Raw genomic sequence first — 23226 nt, forward strand, 5'->3', positions numbered from 1 at the left:
CCGTGTCCCAAGAGGTGTAGCCTGTGCTGTTACAGTCCAAGGTCACGGAAGGTCTTTAAACACACTCATCAGCGCGCAGCTCCATGCCTCCAGCTGCAGTCTGTGGGCTCCCACTCTCATCCCCACCCATTCTGAGGCGTCCTGCCTGTCCTCACCACCTTTGGTTCTCGTGGGTCCCTCTCTGCCTGTGCTCATCTTGCCTCTGCTGTGTGTCCAGTGTCTCCCTCTCTAGGCCCTGAGCTTCAGGGTCAACCCCAGCATAGTTGTAGACTTCTACAGGGCTGGAGAGATGGCTCAGTGGTTGAGAGTGCTGGTTGCTCTCCCAGAGGTCCTGAGTTCAATTCCCAGCACCCACATGGCTCCTCACAAATGCCTGTAACTGTAGTCCCTTGAGATCCGATGCCCTCTGCTGGTATGCAGACAAAACACCCATACATAAAGATAAGTAAATAATTAAATTTTAAGAAAAATAGAAAGGGGTCAAGAGACTGGTAAGAAATGAAAACCTTTTCTACAAGGGGACAGAGGCAACTGAGATACATGTTCCTTATACCTGAGCATGTCATCAGGGATGGGTGGGTCAGGACAGGACCGGCCTTCTCAGCTGCTTCTGTAGCACTGAGTATCAGACTCCTAGTCTCCCTGGGCCTCCCCAGAAACCACTACCCCACCAACGTAATGATATCTTCTTTTCCTGAGTTCTTGCCATGAGATTTTGTTTTCTTGGGGTGCAGTAAGTGTTAATCCCTGGGAGCATTCTCACAGGTTCCCAGGGAGAGAACCCACAAGGACCATGTTTAAAAGGCTACACTGAAGCTATGGAGGCTGCAGGCACCTCCTTAGGCCTTCTGGGGCTGACCCGGGCTTAACTTTGTTTCTGGTTCAGGGGCCGGTTGAGTGCCGTGAGCTGGTGTACCGCCCTCCACCCATCAGGCCTGTATCAATACCCCTGCTTGCACCTCTGGGCTGGCCCAGGTTCAGCTAGCTTCTTTGTTCTGGACCCACGGGGACCTGTGACCTGCCCCCCCTCTCCCACAGTTGCTCCTACCTACTTCCTCCTTTGGGGCCGTTTGTCACTTGTGAAGATGCAGTTTCCCTAACCCAGTCCCTGCCCCACTTCCTGTGTGTGTGGCCCCAGAGCCGCCTTCACTGTCCAGCTTCATTGTGAGTTCCGTGGGAATGCCCAAGAGTCACGGTAATGACAGCCATGGAGATGTTCATGAATTCATGAGATTGTTGCCATTATTGTCACGGTCACATAGTACACTGAGCCCTGGTCCTCCAGGGACATCTGTCCACTGGTGTGCCAGTCACCCGCGTCTTCCACAGTGCTGGGTCTGAAGGAGGCCAGTTGATAGAACTGTCTCGTGTTTACCGTTTCAGCCTCTGCTCTCCCAGGAATGTTCCAGGCCTGCCAACACATCCCAGGGTGCATACCTAAGCAACCTGTGTCATTGGGGGCATCTGAAGGATGCCTTCTTGGCCTTGACACGGCCCAGTAGTCTTCAAAGCCCTGTGGGGCTCAACAAGCATCTCATTTTGCAGCCCCCCCAAAAGAAATGGAGGGAGCCCTTTGCAGATGGGTAGGATTATAAGGGGGGAAAACAGGAATTCACCAAGCCAGACATTTAGTCCAGTTTAACCTGGAAACCTTAACGCTTCCTTCCCCGTGAACACTGAAAGGCAGGATGGCGAGAGGTAGGCTGTATCCCGAGTGGGAGTCCACTCCCTGAGCCTCAGAGCTCTGGTCACCCAGGCACAGGAAGAAGTCACATTCCACCCGTACATCCCACCCCCCGCCCTCCCTCACCACTACCCCTGTGCCCAGAGCTGTAAGCCATGCAGAGATACGCTTGGAATTTCTGAGAGCCGTGGGGCTGCCCTGGCACAACTGCAGCAGTTTCTCAAAAGCCAGCTCTCTAAATGCCTGGAGAGTTTTCGCCACAATCTCAAGAGCCCTCTGATAAACCTTCCCCTCTGTTTATCAGAGGCGCCAGTCTCCTCGTCGTCGGTGAGTATCATTTCACCGCTAGGATGGGCAAAACAGAACCAGATTGAACTAGTTTGTGAAGTGACAGAAACATAAAAGGCAGAGAGAGAGAGAGATGCGTGAGCAGTGGAGGTGTGGGGACCCTCCCATCTCCTGTCACCCAGGACAGAAACCTGGGCGGGGCTGGTACTACCTGCCTGTGCCCGACGTTGGGTATGACACTCTTACCAGTTGGTATGACACTGTACAGCAGCGTGTGTGTGTGTGTGTGTGTGTGTGTGTGTGTGTGTGTGTGTGTGATCAGCGGCTTGCCCCAGGACCCCAAGAGTCTCCGTCATTGTGGAGTTACAGCCACACCAAAACAATTGAGTTACTTTGTCATGCCCACTAGCAGGGATGCTCTAGGCCTGCATCTTCTGGAATCCAACAGTGAGTGGACACCGACTGCACAGACACCCTGGGAGCCCCTCCGCCCTACAGATCCCGCAGTTGGTGCCAGGCCAGGTGGTTGTAGCCTGAGCTGCTCGACAAAGACACTGAAGGAAGACCACATGTACACAGGCAGATACTGACTCCAGTGTCTTCTCTTCCCATGTAGCAAAAGCTGCACCATCGGGATGGTCCTTCGCCTGTGGAGCGACACCAAGATCCACCTTGATGGGGATGGGTACGGAAACGCCTTTAAAAGATTCTTTCCTGGGGGCTGGAGAGATGGCTCAGGTTCAGAGCACTGGCTGGTCTTGCAGGAGACCTGGGTTTGGGTCCCAGCACCCATGTGGCAGCTCACAGCCACCTGTAACTTAAGTTCCAGGGGATCCTACACCCCCTTTTGACCTCCGTGTGCAACAGGCATGCACTTGATACACAGACCTACGTGTGTGCAGTCACACATCGACATAAACATGTTATATACTTCATTATTTCCCTCTACACCAAAGCACCAACAGAGCCTGCATCTTTGGATAGCCTTGTGTGTTAGGTTGTTACACAGTCTAGCCGGGCCCAAGGGAAGGCCGCTCTGGCTGTTCTTTAGGGATTTACTCAGGAAATAGCATTGTGTGGGTGTCTGCACACCACGTCTGTTGCCGTGGAGCATACTTGCAGTGTTGGGTAAATCCTTCTGGACCCTCCCAGGCCTGTGACCCACACAGGTGAGTGAGACACCCCAGGGTAACTCACATTTGGGGCGCCAAGGATGTAGCTGGCAGACACAGCAGAGTTCCAGGTGCTGCTCTGGGGGCTGCAGAGGAAGCATTCCCGCCTCAGCCTGGGCAGGTTGGGGGCTGCAGGGCTGTCCATGCCACCCGCACGTACTCCCGTGGACGTGTGGTGCCCGTGAGTAAGAAAAGTGAGAAGAGGAGGCTCCCCTTGCAGTAGGGTTCGGGGACGGCCTCACAGCGAGAGCAGAGGAAAAAAGGAAGATCTGCTCAGGGCAAGTGCTGGGATCACGGGGGTGTTTTTTAAGGTGGGGGTGTGGTGCGGCAGTGGGATACTTTAGATCTCGGCACCACCAAAAAAAATTTTTTTTCTGTCAACTTATTTTTATGTGAAGAAGAAGAGGTGAGTGTGTGGTGCTAGAGGCAGGTGACAGGACACTGGAGGCCACCCTGCTCACACTGGGCTTGGCAACAAGTACTGATCCACAGGGGTCTTCTCTACTTTGTCCCTGTCTGACTGACGGCTTTTCCGCAGTCCCTTGTCAGACAGCAGGAGGCATGCTGGTCCCAGGTCTGGGGGAGGGGGCACTGTACCCAGAGTCTGGAAGTGACGTGACTGAAAGCCTGATTCCTCACAGTGTCTTTCCCGGTTTCCATTCTCAGTGGCTTCAGCGTGAGCACAGCAGGCAGGATGCACATCTTCAAGCCCGTGTCTGTCCAGGCCATGTGGTAAGTGTGCTTGCGGGGGACTTTGAACTCCTTAGAAAATGTTTCCTACCTGACAACATGATTAGAAAAATCACTTCTGTTTGGATATGTGTGTGTGTGTGTCTGTGTGTCTGTGTCTGTGTGTGTGTCCACGTGCACCTGTGCGTGCTTGCGTGAGGGACTGCAGGAGTGCATGGGGGCCAGAAGAGGGTGTGGGGTGCCCTGGAGTTGTGAGCTGAAGACCTGGGTGTGGGAGATTCAGGTTTTTGGCATTCCGTCGTTTTCCTAACGACTGTTGACACTGAGCATTTTCTCATGGGCATTTTATATTTGTGTGTCCTTGATCTGTTTAAGTTCCTTACTCATTTTAAAAAATGTGTTAGTGCTGAAGATGCAGCTTGACCTGTCGACCTGGTGAGTGCCATTCTGGACAGGCTCTTGCTCTGTCCATGTGGCGCCCAGTAGGCGCTTTGTCTGTGCAGTGAAGGGACCAGCACTCTCCTCCGCTGGAGCGGCCAGTGGCGAGGGCGTCATAAGAGAAACGTGAGACTCCTCTTGGAGTTTAAAGCGTCTTGAAGGAAGGTGCTCCGCACATGTGAAAGAACTTGTATGTCATGCCAGGACCGCTGGGCGGGTGTTCTCATGGTGGTCAGGCCTGAGAATACCAGCTGTCAGGCCTATATCCCGGCCGGGGAAGGCTGCCCGACCCTCTGCAGTGGCTGTGGGTGACCATGGCAGTGTCCACAGCTTCCTGAGCCCGCCTCCTCTTACAGCTCTGTCTTAGGCGTGTCCAGCTTGGGGTCTGGGGCCACATACTCACTGTAGGTGTGGCTCCACGGGTTTGTAGCGGACCGTGTCACATTGCAGTGTCTCAAAGTTGGACACACCTGTGAGCTAAACTGTCCTTGTAAAAGTGCAACAGATCGGTTGGGATTAACGAGGAAAGACTTTGAGCTGGAGAAGCATCAGATAAGCATTTCCAAATGATTCTTGTCCCGGGCAGGGAGAGCCAGTCCCGAAGAGTTCTCTCACGGGCCACCTTAGTGCTGTCCCTCTCCTCCTCTGTTAGCCTAGGCCAGCTCCACTCAGGGTCATTTGAGGTGGTGGGGGTAACGAAGTCAGAGTCCTGAGGATGGTCAAACCAGTGAGGGCCCCGAATGTTTCTGTGGGTTGCTCCTGTCTCTTGTCTCTCCAGCCAAGTTTTCTTGTTGTTATTATTACCATTATCATTATTTGGGTTTGTTTGTTTTTGCCCACATTTTTTTTAATTCTTAGGAACCAGAATTGAATGTAATAAACACTGGCTCAAGTTTCTTTCTCCCAACCAGCCTAGATGGTAGGACAAGTAGAATTATGGGAAATGAGGCTGCTTGGGGTGTCTGTCTGGGCACTGTCATGCAGACCCCCATCTGGTGACGCACTCCCCTCAAGGGCCGCTTCTACCTTGGCCGACACCTCCCTCCCTTGGCAGCCTACTCACTGAGGGATTTTTCAGCCTGAATTTTAAAGACCTTTCTCTCCCATCAGTAGGTGCCTGGAATACAGCCCTGCCCATACTCCAGGCTGCTGTGCCCTCAGAAACAGATCTTTGGAGTTGCTTGCTGGAATGTGACCCAGCCAGCTTGGGAGAGTTAGGGGATCGGGGGTGGAGTCTGATGCTGGTGTTTATTTATTCCTTTGGAAATGATGATTGGATATCCTGTCCACTTGTGAGCTTAGTTGATGCAGCCTCTGGGAACTGATAGTTGTTCCTGGCTGCCGTGTGTCCCTCACACACCTTGCGGGCAGGAGTGCTTTCTGAGTGGCCAGGAGTGAGTGTCCTTCCTGAGCTGCAGAACCCAGGCCCTCACTCCCGAGCTTCTCTCTCCTCCCCCAGGTCCGCCCTGCAGGTACTTCACAAGGCCTGTGAGGTGGCTCGAAGGCACAACTACTTCCCTGGGGGCGTGGCGCTCATCTGGGCCACCTACTATGAGAGCTGCATCGGCTCCGAGCAGAGCTGCATTAATGAGTGGAACGCCATGCAGGACCTGGAATCCACGAGGCCGGACTCCCCAGCGCTGTTTGTGGACAAGTATGTGCAGGGGCTGCCTCCCCACACTGCTCGATACGGGCCTCTCAAGGTCACACTGCTCAACACTGGGCCCTCTCAAGGTCACACTGCTCAACACTGGGCCTCTCAAGGTCACACTGCTCAACACTGGGCCTCTCAAGGTCACACTGCTCAACACTGGGCCCTCTCAAGGCCACACTGTTCAACACTGGACCCCCTCAAGGTCACACCGCTCATCACTGGGCCCTTTCAAGGTCATACTGGGACTTCTCAAGGTCATGCTTCCCTGCTGCCCTTGACTGAGAGCCTCTTCCTAGAGGCTTTTAACCTGAGTCTGTGGCTCTAAAGCAGCGGTTCCCAACCTTTAATACAGTTCCTCATGGTGTGCTGACCCCCAACCATGAAATTAGTTTCATTGCTACTTCATAACTGTCATTTTGCTACTGTTATGAATCACGATGTAAATATCTGTGTTTTCCTACGGTCTTAGGCAACTCCTGGGAAAGGGTCATTTACCTTCTAAAATGTCAACCCACAGGTTGAGAAACACTGCTCTAAAGGAAGGATTTGTGAGCCGGGCAGTGGTGGTGCACGCCTGTAATCCCAGCACTCGGGAGGCAGAGGCAGGGGGATCTCTGTGAGTTCGAGGCCAGCCTGGGCTACAGAGCTAGTCCAGGACAGCCTCCAAAGTTACACAGAGAAACCCTGTCTCAAAAAACAAAAAAGAAAAAAGGATTTGTGCTCCCTCTTTCTCTTTCCCTCCCTCCCTTCCCTTCCCACCCCTCCCTCCCTCCGCTCCCCCCACCTACTCACTCACACTTGCACTTTAAAAGCAATTGTGGGGGGCACTCCTAGGCTTCAGTCAGAGTGCCACAGCAATGTGCCGCTCTATATGCCCCCTGCATCTGTTTGTGCCGGACCTTGTCCCCACAGGTGGGGAGTAACAAATTCAGTCCGGTGTGTTGGCGTCTTAGTCCAGAGGGCTATCTGCCTTCACAACTTCCTCCATAGAGTGACCTGGGCTATGCTCTCTGGCCTTTCAGTGATCAGGGTCCCTCAGAGGGAGGTGTCGGCTGGGAGACAAGTTTTTTAAGAGAAGAGTTGCTCAGGTGACCAGACACCACCAAGAATTTATGAGAGGAGACGGAATGATGATGCCCCTTGAGACCTTGGAAGTCGCTGGGGACAGGATTGTCCCAGTCTCCATGGCCCTGGGAGTTAATTAGCAGGGCTGGCTTGTAGACTTCACAGGGATTTCACAGACTTGGGTTCGGTGTGAGGACTCTTGTAGCAGAGTGTCAGGTGGAGACTGATGGCCCAGGGCTTCGGGATGTTGGCAGTTATGGTGTGTGGCCTGAGGAGCCAGTCCCCTCCCTGCCCGCTGACCTTCTTTCTTTCCACACGGGACTCCTCCTGTGGGGACTGGAGGTGGAGCTTCTCCACACACCCACCGTAGCCTGTGCCTGCACAAGCTGAGGTCAGACCCGTGAGGGTCCTATGTCCCTCTGAGGCTTCTGTCTCTTAGTCCTGCAATTTCTTGTACATTTTCTTCCTAGGCCGACTGAGCGGGAAAGAACTGAGCGTCTCATTAAAGCCAAACTCAGGAGCATCATGATGAGCCAGGACCTTGAAAATGTGACATCTAAGGAAGTAAGAGTTCCCCTCCCCTCCCCCAGCCCATCGAGGGCCCATTATGCCTGTTTGTCTTGTCAGGTTCCCAGCAGAGGCAGATCCAGGACCTTTTGGTTTTCCCATGAGTCCCTTTGTCCACCCTGGAGGCTCCCCTGCATAGGGATGTGGAAAGCCCAGGCTTAGAGTTGGGCTTTAGTCAAGATTCCAGAGACCACGAGTGGATTGTAGACCATGAGTGGATTGTCAGCCCTCTCTGAGCCCTGGGGACAGGTGTAGAAGGTCCTAGGTTCCTCTAAGGAGCCTCAGTTTTCCGTCCCCTTTCCTGCTTTTGTGTGTCCTGTCGGCCCCCTGCCGTATGGGAGATTCGAATCTCAGGCTGCTCCCTCTGCCTTATAAGCCCTCCTTGATCAGTTTTTCTGGTGTCCATTGCTTTGGTAGGAGGGGGTAGAGGTGGGGATGCTGTGGGAATTAAAGAGATGGCTTCTTGGTTAAGAGCATTAGCTGCTGTTGCAGACCATTTCCACATGATACATTCCCACATGATAGCTCACAACCATGTGTAACCCCATCTCCAGGAGACCCAATGCCCTCTGCTGGTCTCTGTAGACACTGCATGCACATGGTGCACAGCCATCCCTACAGGCAGAACACTCAGACCGCTCTAGAGGCTGTGCGTGGGGCACTCGCGTTAACCGTAGCACTAGGACAGAAGTTCTCTGTGACTTCAGGACCAGCCTGGTCTACATAGCGAGACTCAGTCTCATAAAATAAAATTCTTAAATTAAAAAAATGTATTGTTCTTATGTACATATTTAACTGGGGCCAGGGGTGGGGTGGACAGTGCATGTGAGGGGGAGAAAACAGCCAGCAGGGGTCGGTTTTCTACTTCCACTGTGTAGATTCTGGGGCTCGAACTCAGGAAGTTGGGTTTCGTGGCTGGATCTTTTTACCTGCTAAGCTGTCTTGACGTTCCTATCTGTTGTTTATTTGAAGAATACAGTGAATTCTAGGAGGTTTAAAGGGCCCGTTTATTTATTTATTATTTTGATATTTTTTGAGTCAGGATCTCCCTCTGTAGCTCAGGCTGGCCTGGAACTCACTGTGCACCCCCACCCCAACCCCAGGCTTACCTCAACCTCAGTCTTCCTGCCTTAGCCACGAATCCTCATCTTTAATTGATAAGTACTTTAAAAAATCATAATGTGAGCCGGGTGGTGGTGGCGCACGCCTTTAATCCCAGCACTCAGGAGGCAGAGCCAGGCGGATCTCGGTGAGTTCGAGGCCAGCCTGGGCTACCAAGCAAGTTCCAAGAAAAAGACGCAAAGCTACACAGAGAAACCCTGTCTCGAAAAAATAAAAACAAAACAAAACAACAACAAAAAATTATAATATGATACCTTCTCCAGCAGGAAGGTGACATTACCTTCTCGCTGCAGTATTTTTGGTACTTAACTGTGAAAATGAAAATGTTTTAAGCTCAGTAGAAAATATCTTAGAAAAAAACATCCAATTTCCTTGTTGGACACAATAGGCCAGGATTAAGTTGGAGGTGGGGGGAGTGAGTGGCCGCAGCCCACACAGATGTGCTCCCTGTGTCTGAACACATTGTCCTGGGTAGAAGAGAGAGGACAAACCCACCCTTTCTGTGAACAGCACTGAGCAGAGGTGGGCGGCTCTCCAGGCAGATCACCCCTCCTGGGTTCCGCCCAGCATCACCTCTGCTCTGTCCCGCCCACAGATCCGCAATGAGCTGGAGAAGCAAATGAACTGTAACCTGAAGGAATTCAAGGAGTTCATCGATAACGAGATGCTGCTCATCTTGGGCCAGATGGACAAGCCCTCCCTTATCTTCGACCATCTTTATCTTGTAAGAGGCGCAGCCCCTGGTGGATACTGGTTTGGGAACTGAGCTCACAGACACATGCTTACAAAGCCCCAGAGTTGTGCCGTGGCATCTACCTGAAACACAGATAGCCAAGCTGTTCCCCTCTGAGCCCTGCTCCCAGAGCCCACCGATGGGTTCGCCCCTGCCGTGTTGCCCGTGCTACCTGGACACCTCCGGCTCAGTGTCTTTCTTCATGCCTTAAATCTCCATAGAAGGCAACTGGGCCAGTTTTCAAAGGCAAGCGGGTTGTTAAAGTTAGCCAGGAGATCATGCAGTCCAATTAAAAGTCATACCTAGCAAGGCCATGGCCCCCCTCCACCACCTCACCTGCCCTGTGGCCCGTGGTGAGTCCTCTTGCCTCTGCACTTTGTGGGGTGATTGTGATGGTTAAGTAAGATACATTCTGGGGGTGACAAGTGCAGTTTCTGTAGGCCTGGTTTTGAATATGAGTGAAACTATGGTTGGGTGAGTAAATGTCTCTTCTAGGAGCTGTTGGCCACTCGGGGATAGTCTCAGTCTCCATAAATCCATAAACATGCACACATGTGTATGTGTGGGCTTGTAGTGGGAACAGAGGGTTTTTGAGACAGGAGCTCACTCCGTAGCTCAGGCTAATCCAGAATTTGTGATCCTCTGCCTCAGCCTCCTGAGTGTTGAATGTATATACTTTATGTTCTTGTTTATATGTGAATCTCCCTGCATGGACGGAGTTCATGCTTTATCCATTGAGACGTGAATGGGTGGGTTTGAATCACTTTGAAAGACAGGCAGGGTGTGCTGGCAGGCCAACCTGAGGGCAGTGGGAAGGCCTCTCCCTCCACTCTCTCCACTAGGTGGTGATCATGGCCAGAGGACTCCCAGTTCTCCTGGAGCTGCTGGAGTTTGGGGAGGCTTGGTGCCTTGTGTCATTCTTTCCATGAGAGATATTAAAGGAATTTTGATGAGTGAAGCTGTCCCTCAGTTATGAAAATCCAGCTCACATTGCAGGATGCCAGCATAGTCAGAGTCCAGGGTCGCAGTGGACCTGGGAAGCTCAGGAGACAGTCAGGAGGAGGCTGAGGTACCGAGGTGTGCTTGCTAGGACTGCAGGCCTCTGCAGAGTAGTGATGGCTTCATTGTGTTTCTCTTCGGTGTTCTTGGAATGATCAGGAAGAGAGGAGGTTTTTGATTTTTGGTTTTGTTTTTTGTTTTTGTTTTTTTGAGACAGGGTTTCCCTGTGTAGCTTTGCGCCTTTCCTGGAACTCACTTGGTAGCCCAGGCTGGCCTCGAACTCACATCGATCCACCTGCTTCTGCCTCCCGAGTGCTGGGATTAAAGGCGTGCGCCACCACTGCCTGGAGAGAGGAGTTTTTAATGGTACAGTTTGTATAAGTATACAAGTACCCAATCCTGCATTCTGTGGACAGTTGGGAATAGAAATCATGTTAAGGATTTGAAGGGTAGTCCCAATCTCCCATCCTGAAGCTGTCCCTCATAGCATTTTGAGGTGTTAATTTTTCCAGTTTTTAGTTTCTTGTAGTGTTAGGATTGGAACTCAGGCCCCGAGCGCTGGCTTCCTCTGATGCCTGTATAGAGAAACTGTGCTCACTCTGCTCGGGTTGGTAGACACTGTTCTTCTTTGTTTATTCCATTTGTCTTTACACCAACATCATGATTTATTGATTTTATTTCTGGGTGGTTTTTTTTGGTTTTTCAAAACAGGGTTTCTCCGTGTAGGTATACTGGAACTCACTCTGTAGACCAGGCTGGCCTTGAACCCAGAGAACCATCTGCCTCTGCCTCCTAAGTGCTGAGATTAAAAGGTGTGTGCCACCACCACCTGACTTGTTTTGCTTTGAGACCAGGTCTTACAGTATAATGCTGGCTGGCCTTTAATTTCAAATTCATGGCAATCCTCCTGACTCTGCCCCTTGGAAGTGGGATGGTTTCTTTGGAAGAGCCCATCCTAAGCTCTCTTGTCATTTATCGTATTGGTTCCATCGTGGTAGACCTTTGGGTCCCCATTATTTTCCTGTGAATAACCGTAAGCACCCGTGTTCCTAAGTCTCTGTGTGAGCTCTGACCATTCCCTCAGGACCAGAGGGTGAAGGCTTTAAAATTAATACCAAAATACCTGCCAGGAAGGTGGCAGGGTCCCCTCTGTAGTGGATGGCGAGGTCATAGGTCACTGCCTGTGGTGGCTGTGCCTGTGCTGGATAAGAAGACTAGGGGACGTGAAGCAAGCTTCCATGAAGTGGGGGGGTCTGTGAGGGTCTGCTTCCTCTTAGGCTCCTGCCTCTCCCTCTCCTGGGCCTTTCTAGTCCTTTCTGCTCTGAGGCTGAGGTCCCATTCTCGGGCCCTGTGCATCCCACAAGCAGCTCTGTGACACTCACAGGGGTTTGTGTGATCTGTCCCCCAGGGCTCCGAGTGGAATGCATCCAATCTGGAGGAACTGCAGGGCTCAGGGTGAGTCTGCTCCCCACGTCCCCCGTTGCTCCAGGCCACTTAGGCGGTCGCTGCTCTGTCGGGGAGGTTACAGACCCTTGGCCCGTCCGCCCTAATTGCCTCAGCCTGGTCTCTGCAGTAGCTGGAGGGTCTCATGTGCTTCAGAATGCTGCCCAGAGTAATCCATGGGTTCTAGATTTTTTTCCTGGAGTCTTAGGTGACTTGGGGGAGGTGGGGATCTGGGAACAGCTTAATCACACTGGGAATGGAGGATGGCTTGGCCCTGGGCAGGCTCTGAGCTCCCTCCCACAGCCTCACTCCCCATCAGAATTGCTGATAACCCTAGTGTGGATGCACATCTCTGTTGGCCTTTTGGCCTGTCAGCAACCCTGAAAACTGAACCACTCCTGGCAATACTTGGTGCCTGGTGGGCCTCTTGTGACTGAACACTTCCTGCTGGGCAGAAACTTGCCTGTCTGAGAAATGCTCAGCAGCCAGAGTGAACGTTTAAACCAAGTCCTTCAAGAAAACAGTCACAAAATCACCGTTCTGTGGTCTGATGTGCCTGCCAGCCTTCTGGAACTTACTGCAGTTGAAAACCGAGACTAAACAGAGCTTAAAATACATCCTTAGAACCTCTGATCATGCTGTGTGCCCCCCACCCCACCCAGCAGAGCCGCTGTCCAGTGAGAGGCTAGGCTTCATGGACATAAATATGTGATCCGTTGCCACTTACGGCAAAACCTATTTGAGACATTTTCCAATGACCAAAATTGTTTCCAGTTTTCTGGAAATGAATGTACTGGTGAAGGGTGAGGGGCTGTGGCATTTGGGTTAGCAGATGCTCTCAAATAGAACCTGAATGGCAGAAAGACACTCTGCCCCTTAACAAAATTAGACTGGAGACTTTTTGCTTTTTAAATACATTCTCGTCATGTGGAGCAAACACATGAAAATGACTGTTAAGAAAAGAAAATTCTCACCAGGAACATACGCCCTTTAGTGTGTATATAAATTAATTTTTCTCTGCCAGTTTTTTGTTACTTTATTTTTCTCATTCCTCATTCTGATTCTCTAGGCTATTTGCTTCTTTCCTCTGCAGGGTTGACTACATTCTAAATGTCACTAGAGAAATAGACAATTTTTTCCCTGGCTTGTTTGCATATCATAACATCCGAGTCTACGATGAGGAGACCACAGACCTTCTTGCCCACTGGAATGAAGCATATCATTTTATAAACAAAGCAAAGTAAGTTGCCTTAGGAGGAACAGGTGGACAGAAATGAGTGGCAGGCTAGATATGGAAGCTAGCCCCAAGGTGGAAGTAAGCAGCCTTGCTCCTGGGATAGGTTGTCTCGATACAGAAGTCCAGTGCTGGGAGAGGCTCTCTGTCTGCTGGACCTTTGGTTTTAGCTGCAGGACACCAGGCACAAAGCAGGGAAATACTGGCCTCCATACGATGCCCTCATATTCTCTCCCTCCTGCCCATGATTGTGACATTGAGCCCAATTTTCATCATTAACACTGATGCCAGGCCAGTGTTCAATACCAAGTGCCACCAGCAAGCTCTCTGGGGCATCCTGGAAAGGGCCAGCACATGTTGGGCCTAGAGTTCTTGGATCATTCCTGCAGAGAATACAGGCTGTAGTTCCATGTTCCTGAGTGCCCAAAACAGGGCAGTCCCAAGATGGGGCCATCTCCACTTTCCCTAAGCCCTAGGCCCCTCCTTATTCTCTGGAGCAGCTGTTGTATTGAAATTCAAGGCATAGACACCCCATCCCTTACCCCTGTGCTATGGAAAAAGACCCTCTTCCGCTGGAGTCTCCCAGTCAAAGCTACAAGGTGTGTCCTTACCAAATGCGTCTCTTACTTTCCCAGGGCACAGACTCCAGGCTCCTTGCTTATGAATGTAGAACTCAGGAAAGAAGGGTGCTGTGGGGATGGGATTGAACACCTAGTGTAGGAAGCTGGAGCCCGCTCACCCCCACCCCAGCTTCCCAGATGCAGCCTCTGCCAGCCTGGCATGCCTTCACCCTCTCCACCAAGGAGAGGGTCATTGTCCCCTGTGTATCTCGTAAATCAGCTGCGCCCAGGCCAGCACCGCCTTCTTACAAGTGCCCGGATCGATTGGCCCCATCTTCCTTCCCCCTGGCTCGGTTCTCTCTTGGCCAGATTGCTGACAGCCTCTTACTCCCTCAGGGCGCTCTCTCTCTCTCTCCCCAGGGTGCAGCATGTTCCCCTTGCTGATTCCATTGTCTACAGTAGCTCATTCAGGGCCTCTGTCTGCTGTAGCAGCTGAGTGGCTTTTGTAGAAATCCCGTTAGCTGTCCAGGTGCTGCCCAGGAAGCGGCTGTAGGTGGCCTCACTGGTTCCCAGCAACGGGGGAGACTGTTTTGAAGCGGCGCCCTGCAAAGTTGGGACAGGCTGTGGGTATTCATCTGTTCTCCCATTGTGTGCTAATTGATTTCACAGTGAAGTTATTTCCTTTAGAGGGTGTGTGAGATCTGTTCCATAAACATTAGGACAGAGAAGGGTTGGAGCTATGTGATAACTTTAGGGCTTTAAAAAAAAATCAGGTTAGTAAAACCCAAGTGGTAAGTCAGGGAAGGCTCTTAATCCTTGCTCTTAACAGCTACCCCCCCCCCCAAATCCCTGCAGAAGGAATCATTCCAAGTGCCTGGTCCATTGCAAAATGGGCGTCAGCCGATCTGCATCCACAGTCATAGCCTATGCGATGAAGGAATTTGGCTGGCCCCTGGAGAAAGCGTATAACTATGTAAAGCAGAAGCGTAGCATCACACGGCCCAACGCAGGATTTATGAGACAGCTGTCTGAGTATGAAGGCATCCTGGATGCAAGGTGAGTGAATACCTAGAGACAGGCTGGCAGACCAAGCTGGCCACGCCAGCCTGGGCATTCCACTCTTCGCCTGCCTTGCCTGTCGGCCTGGCAGGAGCTTCCACAGCTGGAAGCCAGCCTCTCAAGGGGAGCTGGCTTGTAAAAAAAGCAGCTATTGTTTGGGCTGTGATTAGTGGTTTCCAGGAGGGATCCGTTTTGATTTCGTTGGCACTCTAGAAAACCTGTCTTGCCGGGCGAGGGAAGGTGCCTAACTGCTCATCAGGGCATGTCCTGGTATGTGGTGTGGGCCTGAACATATCCATTTCCTAAGTACCTGCTTTGTGCCAGACTTGGGCTGAAGAGGCCCGTGGGTCTGGTTCACCACAGAGGAGCCTGGCAACCTTCTCCAAGCCCAGTGCCTGTTCTTCGTTAAGGATTTGACACCCAGGTTATCAGATGCTCATGGCCCCTCAAAAAACTAAAAGTAGAACCATTGCATGATCCAAAAATTCCACTTTACCAATTACACCCAAAAGGCTGGAAATCCGGAGACTATCAGGGGGTTGTTTGTATTGATGATAGCGTTATTCACAGTAGGTCCAAGGCAAAGGCTGCCCACGAGTCCATTGGTGGATGAGTGGGTAAGCAAAGAGAGTGCACATAGGAGTCTTCCTCTGCCTGCTGAAGGAGCTCCTGGTGGTAGGCAAGGCTGTTTGGGGAACTAAAGCTAGAAGATTGCCTGCCCCAGAAGTTCAAAGCTAATCTCTGCCATGTATCAAGATCCCATCTCCTTCCCGCCCCATAAAAAGGAAGGTAAGGGAAATTCTGGCATGTGTGGTATACCCTGGACAAACGTCAGAGCCATCAGGAAAAGCTGTATGGCCCCATACCTGTATGAGGTCCCTAGAGATGGAGAATGTGGTGTTGGTGGCCAAAGGATGGAGAGGGGACAGTTCAAGTCTGATGGCTGCTAATGTTTATTGTGTACTATGAACAGTAACGGAGATGATCACGGTACAGTGTTGTGAATGTGTCCCGCAAGGCTGTGTACATAATAATGGTCAGGATGGCACGGTTTATTGCCGTCTTTAAAATTGACGGGGCTCTGTGAGGTGGCACCAGCAATCACTACAGGTCCTTGGCAAGCTAACCGCTACTAAGTTAATACATGTGGCTGCTAAATCTGTCTCCCACCTCAAAGTTCGGCTCCTCATTTTACAAGCGAGCAGGAGAGGCCAGCGCTGAAAGGTTAACCCGTCTCGTGTCACAGAGTCAGCTTCTGGGTGCCAAGAGAGAGATTTACACCCACATGTGTTGACTGCTGTAGGAGGAAGCACTTGTTGGGGGGGCGCTGTCAGGGTGGGGAGGGTTCCCCAGCAGTCCCAGGCTGCTGGGGCAGATGCCAGTATCGGAGGACTCACCTTCTCCCTGCTTGATGTCCAGTCTGCGCGGACGTAGCCGCCTGATGGTTTCTGACTGGCGTTGGAAGGAATCCAGAAGCTAAGTCCTTCAGCTCCTTGGGCAGGTTTAGGGAGGCGGGGCTGCTCCGGCAGGGATGAACAGGCATGGAGATCCGCAGCAGCCATCTCTGGACTGTCTCGATGACTTTCAGAGCATGTCCGTCAGGTCCCTAGGCAGTGGCAGGGAGAGGAGGGAAGGAGGCACCCTGCTCTCCCTTAGCCTCTCCAGTCCCCCGACGCCTTCCCACGCTGCAGCCTAGCTGAGGGTCTCCCAAGGGCCCACAGTAGTACAGCATGGGGCCTGGATTGCAGCCGGTAGCTGGTCTGCCGAGGGGGTACACGGGGCAACGGACAGTGACTATGACGAGCCCCTGCACTACAGGACAGCAATGCTCTTCAGTGGGTGCTGCTGCTGTTAACTTCTCCATCACACCCCCACAGTGTGGGTTTTACTCCGAAGTCCTTGGGAGGTGGAGGAGGTGACCTCAGCAATGGCCTCTGTCGCTCTAAAGATTTTTCTCTCTTATTCTCGGTTTATACCCCTAACATAGCAGCTGTTGACAGTTGATGGCTTCTGGGGCAGGCCCCTAGGCCACCATGTTCTGTGGATGCCCTACAGCTGTGAGTAAAATGGCAGCTCAGACTGGACTCAGGAGCTTGTTTCAGAAAAAGGACACAAACTGGGGGCAGTGGAAGCTGGGGTGAATATGATCAAACATATGGTATGAAATCCTCAATAATGTGTTTGAAAAAAAATACTGTCTTTTTTTAATGCCATAAGAATGAGTATGTAGCCCAGTGATAGAGTGCTTGCCTGTCAGGCACATGGCCATGGGTTCTATCTCCATATAAAAAAATAATAGGCCGGGTGGTGGTGGCGCACACCTGTAATCCCAGCACTCAGGAGGCAGAGGCAGGTGGATCGCTGTGAGTTCAAGGCCAGCCTGGTCTACAGAGTGAGTTCCAGGACAGGCTCCAAAGCTACAGAGAAACCCTGTCTTGAAAAACCAAAATTAATAATAATAATAAATATTTCAGAATTCATTGAAACCAGACATGTAATCCCAGCAATTGGAAGGAAGAGGTAGAAGAATCAGGAACTAGAGGTAGCCTTGGCTACTTAAGTTTGGGGCTAGCCTGAGCTACATAGACCTTGATTCTAAGAAAAAACAAAAAAAGAGGAAATCATGGAAAACAGACCCATGTTTTCTGCCTGAAACAAATACTTAGGAGTTTTCTGGGATCATCCCCAGTAAGGTCTTGTTCACCTGGATGGCCCTAGTGTACAGAGAACTTGACACACCCTCGGCTTTGACCCCTGAGCTTTCTCACACTGTTATTCTCATGGGTCATAAAAACCGAGTGAGAGCCCAGCGGTGGCAGCACACGCCTTTAATCCCAGCACTCGACAGGCAGAGGCAGGTGGATGTCTGTGAGTTCGAGGCCAACCTGGCCTACAGAGCGAGGTCCAGGACAGCCAAGGCCTCACAGAGAAACCCTGTCTTGAAAAACAAATAAAACAGAGTAAGAGCCTTTGGCGACAGGGACTCGATTCGCATGGTAAGCTGAACACAAGCACGAAAGACCCCGACCTCCCCTCAGAACTCCCTCTGCCACGTTGTCGCCACGTGGTCCACGGCCCCGAACGGCTTCTCATGTGGGCCGTGGTAACTGAGGGTGCTCTCATCCCTGCGTGCCCAGGTGAGTGGGCGGAGGGGAGCTCTGCCCGCTGAACCCATCCCCTACCTGCCCTGCTAGGACCTGCTGCCGCCTCCCTCTCGGCTCACCTCCTGCCCTTCCCCCCCAGTAAGCAACGGCACAACAAACTGTGGCGACAGCAGCCTGCCGAGGACACTGGAGCAGAGCCCAGCGTGTTCCAGCCAGAGAACCTAGAGGATGCCCTGGATACCCGGCTGCCGCGCTCGGAGGATGCCACCCAGCCGGGGCTCCCAGGAAGCCCTGCCCCGGGAGGACCCTCTCTCCCCTGTTGTTTCCGGAGACTCTCGGACCCCCTCCTCCTACCCCACCACGATGACGCAGGCGGCCTGGTCCACTTAGAAGATCTTGAGAGGGATGCTCTGTTGGAGGATACGGCTCCACCCGCAGAGGTGCACAAGCTGGTTCAGCATCCTCAGGAAGCTGCCAGGCTCTGTGAAAAGGACGTAAAGAGGAAACTAGAGTTCGGGAGCCCCAAAGCCCGAGGCGGCTCCTTGCCACAGGTGGAGGAGATGGAGAAGGGGGCTGGCCAGAGAGCGGGGAGGTGGAGGCGGGCCTCCACCCAGCTCGATAGAAGTTTGCTTGACCAGGAAAACCTAAATAACAACAACAGCAAGAGAAGCTGCCCTGAGGATTTTGAGGTAGGTGGTGGAGGAGGGGACCATTGTCGGGGAACAGCATGCCACATCGCTTCTACCCCACCCCACAGAGCACCTTCCTGGCCTGCCCTGCGGGCCTGCTGTTCTCCCTTCAGCCCATGAGGTTTTATTTCAGGAGGGGACTGCTACCACCTGACTGTGTAGCATGTGCCTAGCTAGTGGATATGCCATGTGTAAGGGATATCTAAGCCTTGTGATTTCCCCCCATCCAAGGTGGGGTTTCCAACTCTGTTTCTTCACCCCAGTTCACCCCTGCATTGATAGGTGGATTCATCTCTCTGCCCCTGCCACAGCCCCCAACTCTCTCACCTTGGATGGCTTTGGAGCAAATCCCGGAGGTGGTGTTTCCTTCCTAATTGTTGCTCCGTTATGACAGAAGAACGTTGCTGCCCCATCTTCCAGCTCACGTTAGCACCTGGCTCCTTGTGCCCCTTGTGGTCTTCAGGGGATGATGTCTGGGAGCCTTCGCTCCATCCAGCCTGAGGCTGCTCAGAAAGTGGCTGGTCCCACACCCTGTCTGCCTTGTCCCCGCATCCAGCAGGGACCTAGATCGGGGCTGTCCTTGTGGGGGCTGAGGAGGCTGCCTGTTTTTGCTCTCTGCCCCTCCAGTACTCACCGAAGGCCTGGGGCCAGGAGCTTCCTGTCCCTTCGCCATTCCTGCAGTGAAGACTCTCGGGGGCATGGGACACTGAAGTAGAAAGATGGTTTGTAATTAACATTCTGCTCCAATGCTAAGCAAAAAGAAAAAGAAAAAAAAAAAAAAAAAAAAAACAAAGCAAAACCCACCTTACCACCGCAGGCTGTTTGTCTGCTTGCTGGCCTCTTAAGTAATGAAATACGTTCCAGACCAGAAAGGAACTACATGCCTCCCCCACTGCCCGCCACTTCCCTCAGAGAGGACAGATGACATAAAATGCCTTTTGTCTGGGACAGTAGTGCTGTGGTTAGGTCCAGTGGTCTGACTGTGAGTCACAGGATGGTGACCAGGAAAGCAGCTTGGTGGGGGCTCAGTGGACTCAGCACCAGGACCCACCGACTGGACCTGGAGACAAGCAGCCATTTGTATGTCTGACTCCTTGCATGAACTGTGGTGTGCTGGGCTGTCCTGTTCTGTGTCTTTTAGATGGGGTGAAGGGAAGGCAAAGTTGTGAGGGAGGGCACAAGGGAGGGCAGAGCTTGACCCGAAGGGGTGGTAGATCAGTCATGGCCTGATGGAGGGCAACTGGCTAGGGACAGGCTGAGAAGCAATGCTGTGTTGACAGTCAGGATCTGGGCAGGGAACAGTGTGAGGGACAGGAGCAGCATGTCCGTGTCGTGGTGGACACTGACAAGCCAGGTGGACGACAACAGAGCCTGTGAACCTGAAACTGGAGTTGGCCTCACAGAACAGTATTAACCTCTCGGAATCCTAGGAAGAGCCGTCACCCAGGCTTGTAGCAAAGTTCTAAGACGCCCTCCACAACCGTCACCTGGAAGGCTCTTTTCCCGCCGGCTGTGGGCTCTCACAGTCGGGCAGCTGGGAAAGAACTGGCTCCCTCGGCCACTCTTCACCCCCTTCATCGTTGATTGGCCTTTGAGCTGGCGCAGGGTGGTCCTGCCAGGGAGGCAAAGAGAGAGAAGTCCTTGTCCCATTCACTGAGGCCCCAGTGACCAAAAGGCAAGTGATGTCCCTGGGAGACCACGTAACGTGTAGTTCCGTGTGTTTGAGTTTGTGTTGGAGACATCCAAGAGCCGTTTCTGCAGGGCCACAGATCATGGTGACCATGGCAGATTGATGGTTCCAAGTTAGGCTTTAGGCTGTCCAGGAAGGGCTCTCTTCAGACTGCGGTTACCCCAGTACAGGTCCCCCCCCTCAGCCAGGGGGAGCCCCCCTTCTGTGCTGCTTTGGATTTGTTTGCTTTTTTAATTCTAGTCGCTATTGCTTTTAAACGTTATTCTGAGTTGTGTGTCGGCATATGGGTTCATATACGCAAGTGCCGGTGCTCGTGGAAGCCAGAGGCATTGGCTACCCTGCAGCTGGAGTTAGACCATGAGCTGTGTGACAATGGGTGCTGGGGACTGACCTCAGATCCTCTGGAGGAGCATGAGCCGGCTCTCCAACCCTGTCACCCTGTCCTCCAGAACGGATGATGGCTAGGGAAGGGTCAGCTTGGCGGATGGTATAGACAGATTGAAAAAGGAGTTCCTAGGAGACTCTATCCCAGCCCTGTAGCTTAAGGTTTGCCCAGGACATCATCTTGACTTGTGGAAAGTCAAGAAAGATTGACATCCCTTAGGCCGCTCTAACCTCTGTTCTTCATGATCCAGTGTGTTCCAAACGGTCTCTAAACCTGAACAAATGAAATGAAAGCCACTGCTCCCTGCCTGCCCCCCCCCCCCCACTGCCGGCCAGCCCTACCCACCTCCTCTACAGTGGGCCTCTTTGTGCTTTTCTATAGCTCGGGATCGCATTTGCTCATGGTACCCTGTCTTTTGCAGCGTGATGCTGTGTTTGGGATCCTCAGTAAAGTGAAGCCTTCCTACACATCCTGTGCTGACTGCATGTACCCGGCAGCTGGTGGGGCTCCCGAGGCCTTTGCGGAGCGGCATGAAGACCCCAGTGCACCTGCCATCTGCACCCAGCCAGCCTTCCTGCCCCATGTCGCGTCCTCCCCGGTGGCCCACACAAGCAGCAGGTCCCAAGCTTCAGAGAGGCTGGCCTCCGGTCCGGTCAACACCCCTCCATTCCTACTACCAACAGGCTTGAGGAAGCCAGACATCGTCGGTGGATCTGCAGCTGGGGAATCCCCAGAACCACCCCCAGCAAGCCTTCTAGAGCCTTCCAGAGAAGCCTCCAAAGCCCTTCCAAAGTCCCTCCTGTTGAAGAACTCTTACTGTGATAAGCACGCTGCCACCACCACCACCACCACTGCCGGTGTGGGAATGGTGAAGGAAGAATCGCCAGCTAAGAAAGATCCAAAGCCCACGAAGGACTTGAGGCTTCTGTTTAGTAACGAGGCGGAGAAGCCGACCACCAATAGCTACCTAATGCAGCATCAGGAATCCATCATCCAGCTGCAGAAGGCAGGCCTGGTCCGAAAGCACACCAAAGAACTGGAGAGGCTGAAGAGCGTGCCTCCAGACCCACCATCCACCAGCAGGCTGGAGGCCAGCATCCCCGAGGAGGGCCAGGAGCCTGGACACCCAGCCCTGTGCAGCCAAGCAGGGCCTGAAGAGAAGCCTACCGAAGGAACCTTGGTGAAGAGCCCTACCCCTACCCTCCTCCGCCTAGATCATACCAGTAACTTCTCGAAAGACTTCCTGAAGACTGTGTGCTACACCCCCACCTCCTCCTCCATGAGTTCCAACCTGACCCGGAGCTCCAGCAGCGACAGCATCCACAGCATCCGAGGGAAGCCCGGGCTGGTGAAGCAGCGGGCGCAGGAGATCGAGACGCGGCTCCGGCTGGCAGGTCTCACTGTGTCATCCCCGCTGAAACGTTCCCACTCCCTGGCCAAGCTAGGAAGTCTCAACTTCTCCACGGAGGACCTGTCCAGTGAGGCGGACGCCTCCACCATCGCGGACTCGCAGGATGCCAAGTGTGCACACTCTTCCTTCTTGCACGAACCCCAGGCTGCCCCAAAGGACCCCAATGCTGCCTGTAAACCATCAGGGAAATCTGTCACAGAACACTTGAAAAGCCTGTCGAGGGTGAATCAGAGCTGACCCGGCAAGCCTTCTCCCATGTGGGTTGAGGTTTCCGTGGTGTCCTGAACCACCGCCACTTGCCACTCACGTCTTGGCTTGTGTTAACTTCAGTCATCCAGGCTTTCCTCACTCTTGCCGAAGAGAAGTGGGGAGAAATAAAAGTGTGGGGCCTGGGCCACCCGGAACTCAGTCAGGAGATGGACAGCTCCGATCCCAAAGCCGTCTTTGGCAAGATAATGGACAGACACACAGGCTGGGGCTGTGTCTGCGTGGTTTGAGTCTTGCCCACCACTCGCCACGCCCTGGGTTTGATCCCCAGCACCCCATAAAACCAGGCATGGTAGTGCACCCTTGTCATCCCGGCACTGGAGCTGGAGGCAGAAGGACTAGAATTCAAAGTCATTCTCAGCTATAATAGGGAGTTTTAGGCCAGCCTGTGGGAGAGAGAATAAATCTGTACATACAAAATATTTAATTTGCAACCTGTGAGAGAAGAACCGTGGTGCTGTTGACACTGTAGCCCACGTTCCCAGCTCGTCCCTGCCCTCGAGGGAGAATTCTCAGATGCCGACAACACAAGTTCTACCTCTGTTCCCACTGTGCATTTTGTTTTTAAAAGAGCAACGACCAAGGCTCGTCCTGAGGAACAATGCTGTGTCTGAACGGGGTTTTTCCAAGAGAATCGTGGGGAGTTTGGGGGTTTTGTTTTTGATGTTTTGGGGGAGGGTGGGGAACCCCAGAAGTTTCAAGGCTTTGAACCTGACCATCCCAAGTACAGCCAGGCGAAATCAACAGAGGAAAGCGTGGCCGTTGTCTGTGTCAGCCTCCATCCTGGCACCTCCGGTGGGGGACGTGGGATCCTCAGCTGCTAGCATATCAAGCTTACTTCACCCAGTCACGGGGAAGGACTCTGGGCATTGCTGAGCCACATCTGCTGCTAATACGCATTGTTATGTTTGGGAATGGGTGGCCATGAGGTCGTGGGGCTGGGATGTGGATTATCCTATTGAGACACTGTGA

At 52.7% G+C, this 23226-nt stretch overlaps 1 protein-coding gene across 1 annotated transcript in view; it reads left to right on the forward strand.

Moving 5' to 3' along the window:
• Positions 1–22627, forward strand: part of Ssh1 (slingshot protein phosphatase 1) — a 54906-nt gene extending 32279 nt beyond the window's left edge. Inside the window, exons 6-15 of the mRNA XM_036172175.1 lie at positions 2589–2657; positions 3811–3876; positions 5732–5926; positions 7462–7555; positions 9276–9404; positions 11821–11867; positions 12949–13095; positions 14505–14705; positions 17952–18501; positions 20998–22627. Of these exons, the coding sequence (XP_036028068.1) occupies positions 2589–2657; positions 3811–3876; positions 5732–5926; positions 7462–7555; positions 9276–9404; positions 11821–11867; positions 12949–13095; positions 14505–14705; positions 17952–18501; positions 20998–22224 (2725 nt within the window). The 3' untranslated portion in view covers positions 22225–22627. The remainder of the gene's footprint in view (positions 1–2588; positions 2658–3810; positions 3877–5731; positions 5927–7461; positions 7556–9275; positions 9405–11820; positions 11868–12948; positions 13096–14504; positions 14706–17951; positions 18502–20997) is intronic.
• The last annotated feature ends 599 nt before the right edge of the window (positions 22628–23226 follow it).

Source organism: Onychomys torridus, chromosome 22 (assembly GCF_903995425.1).
Source record: "Onychomys torridus chromosome 22, mOncTor1.1, whole genome shotgun sequence".
NCBI classification, from domain to species: Eukaryota; Metazoa; Chordata; class Mammalia; order Rodentia; family Cricetidae; genus Onychomys; species Onychomys torridus.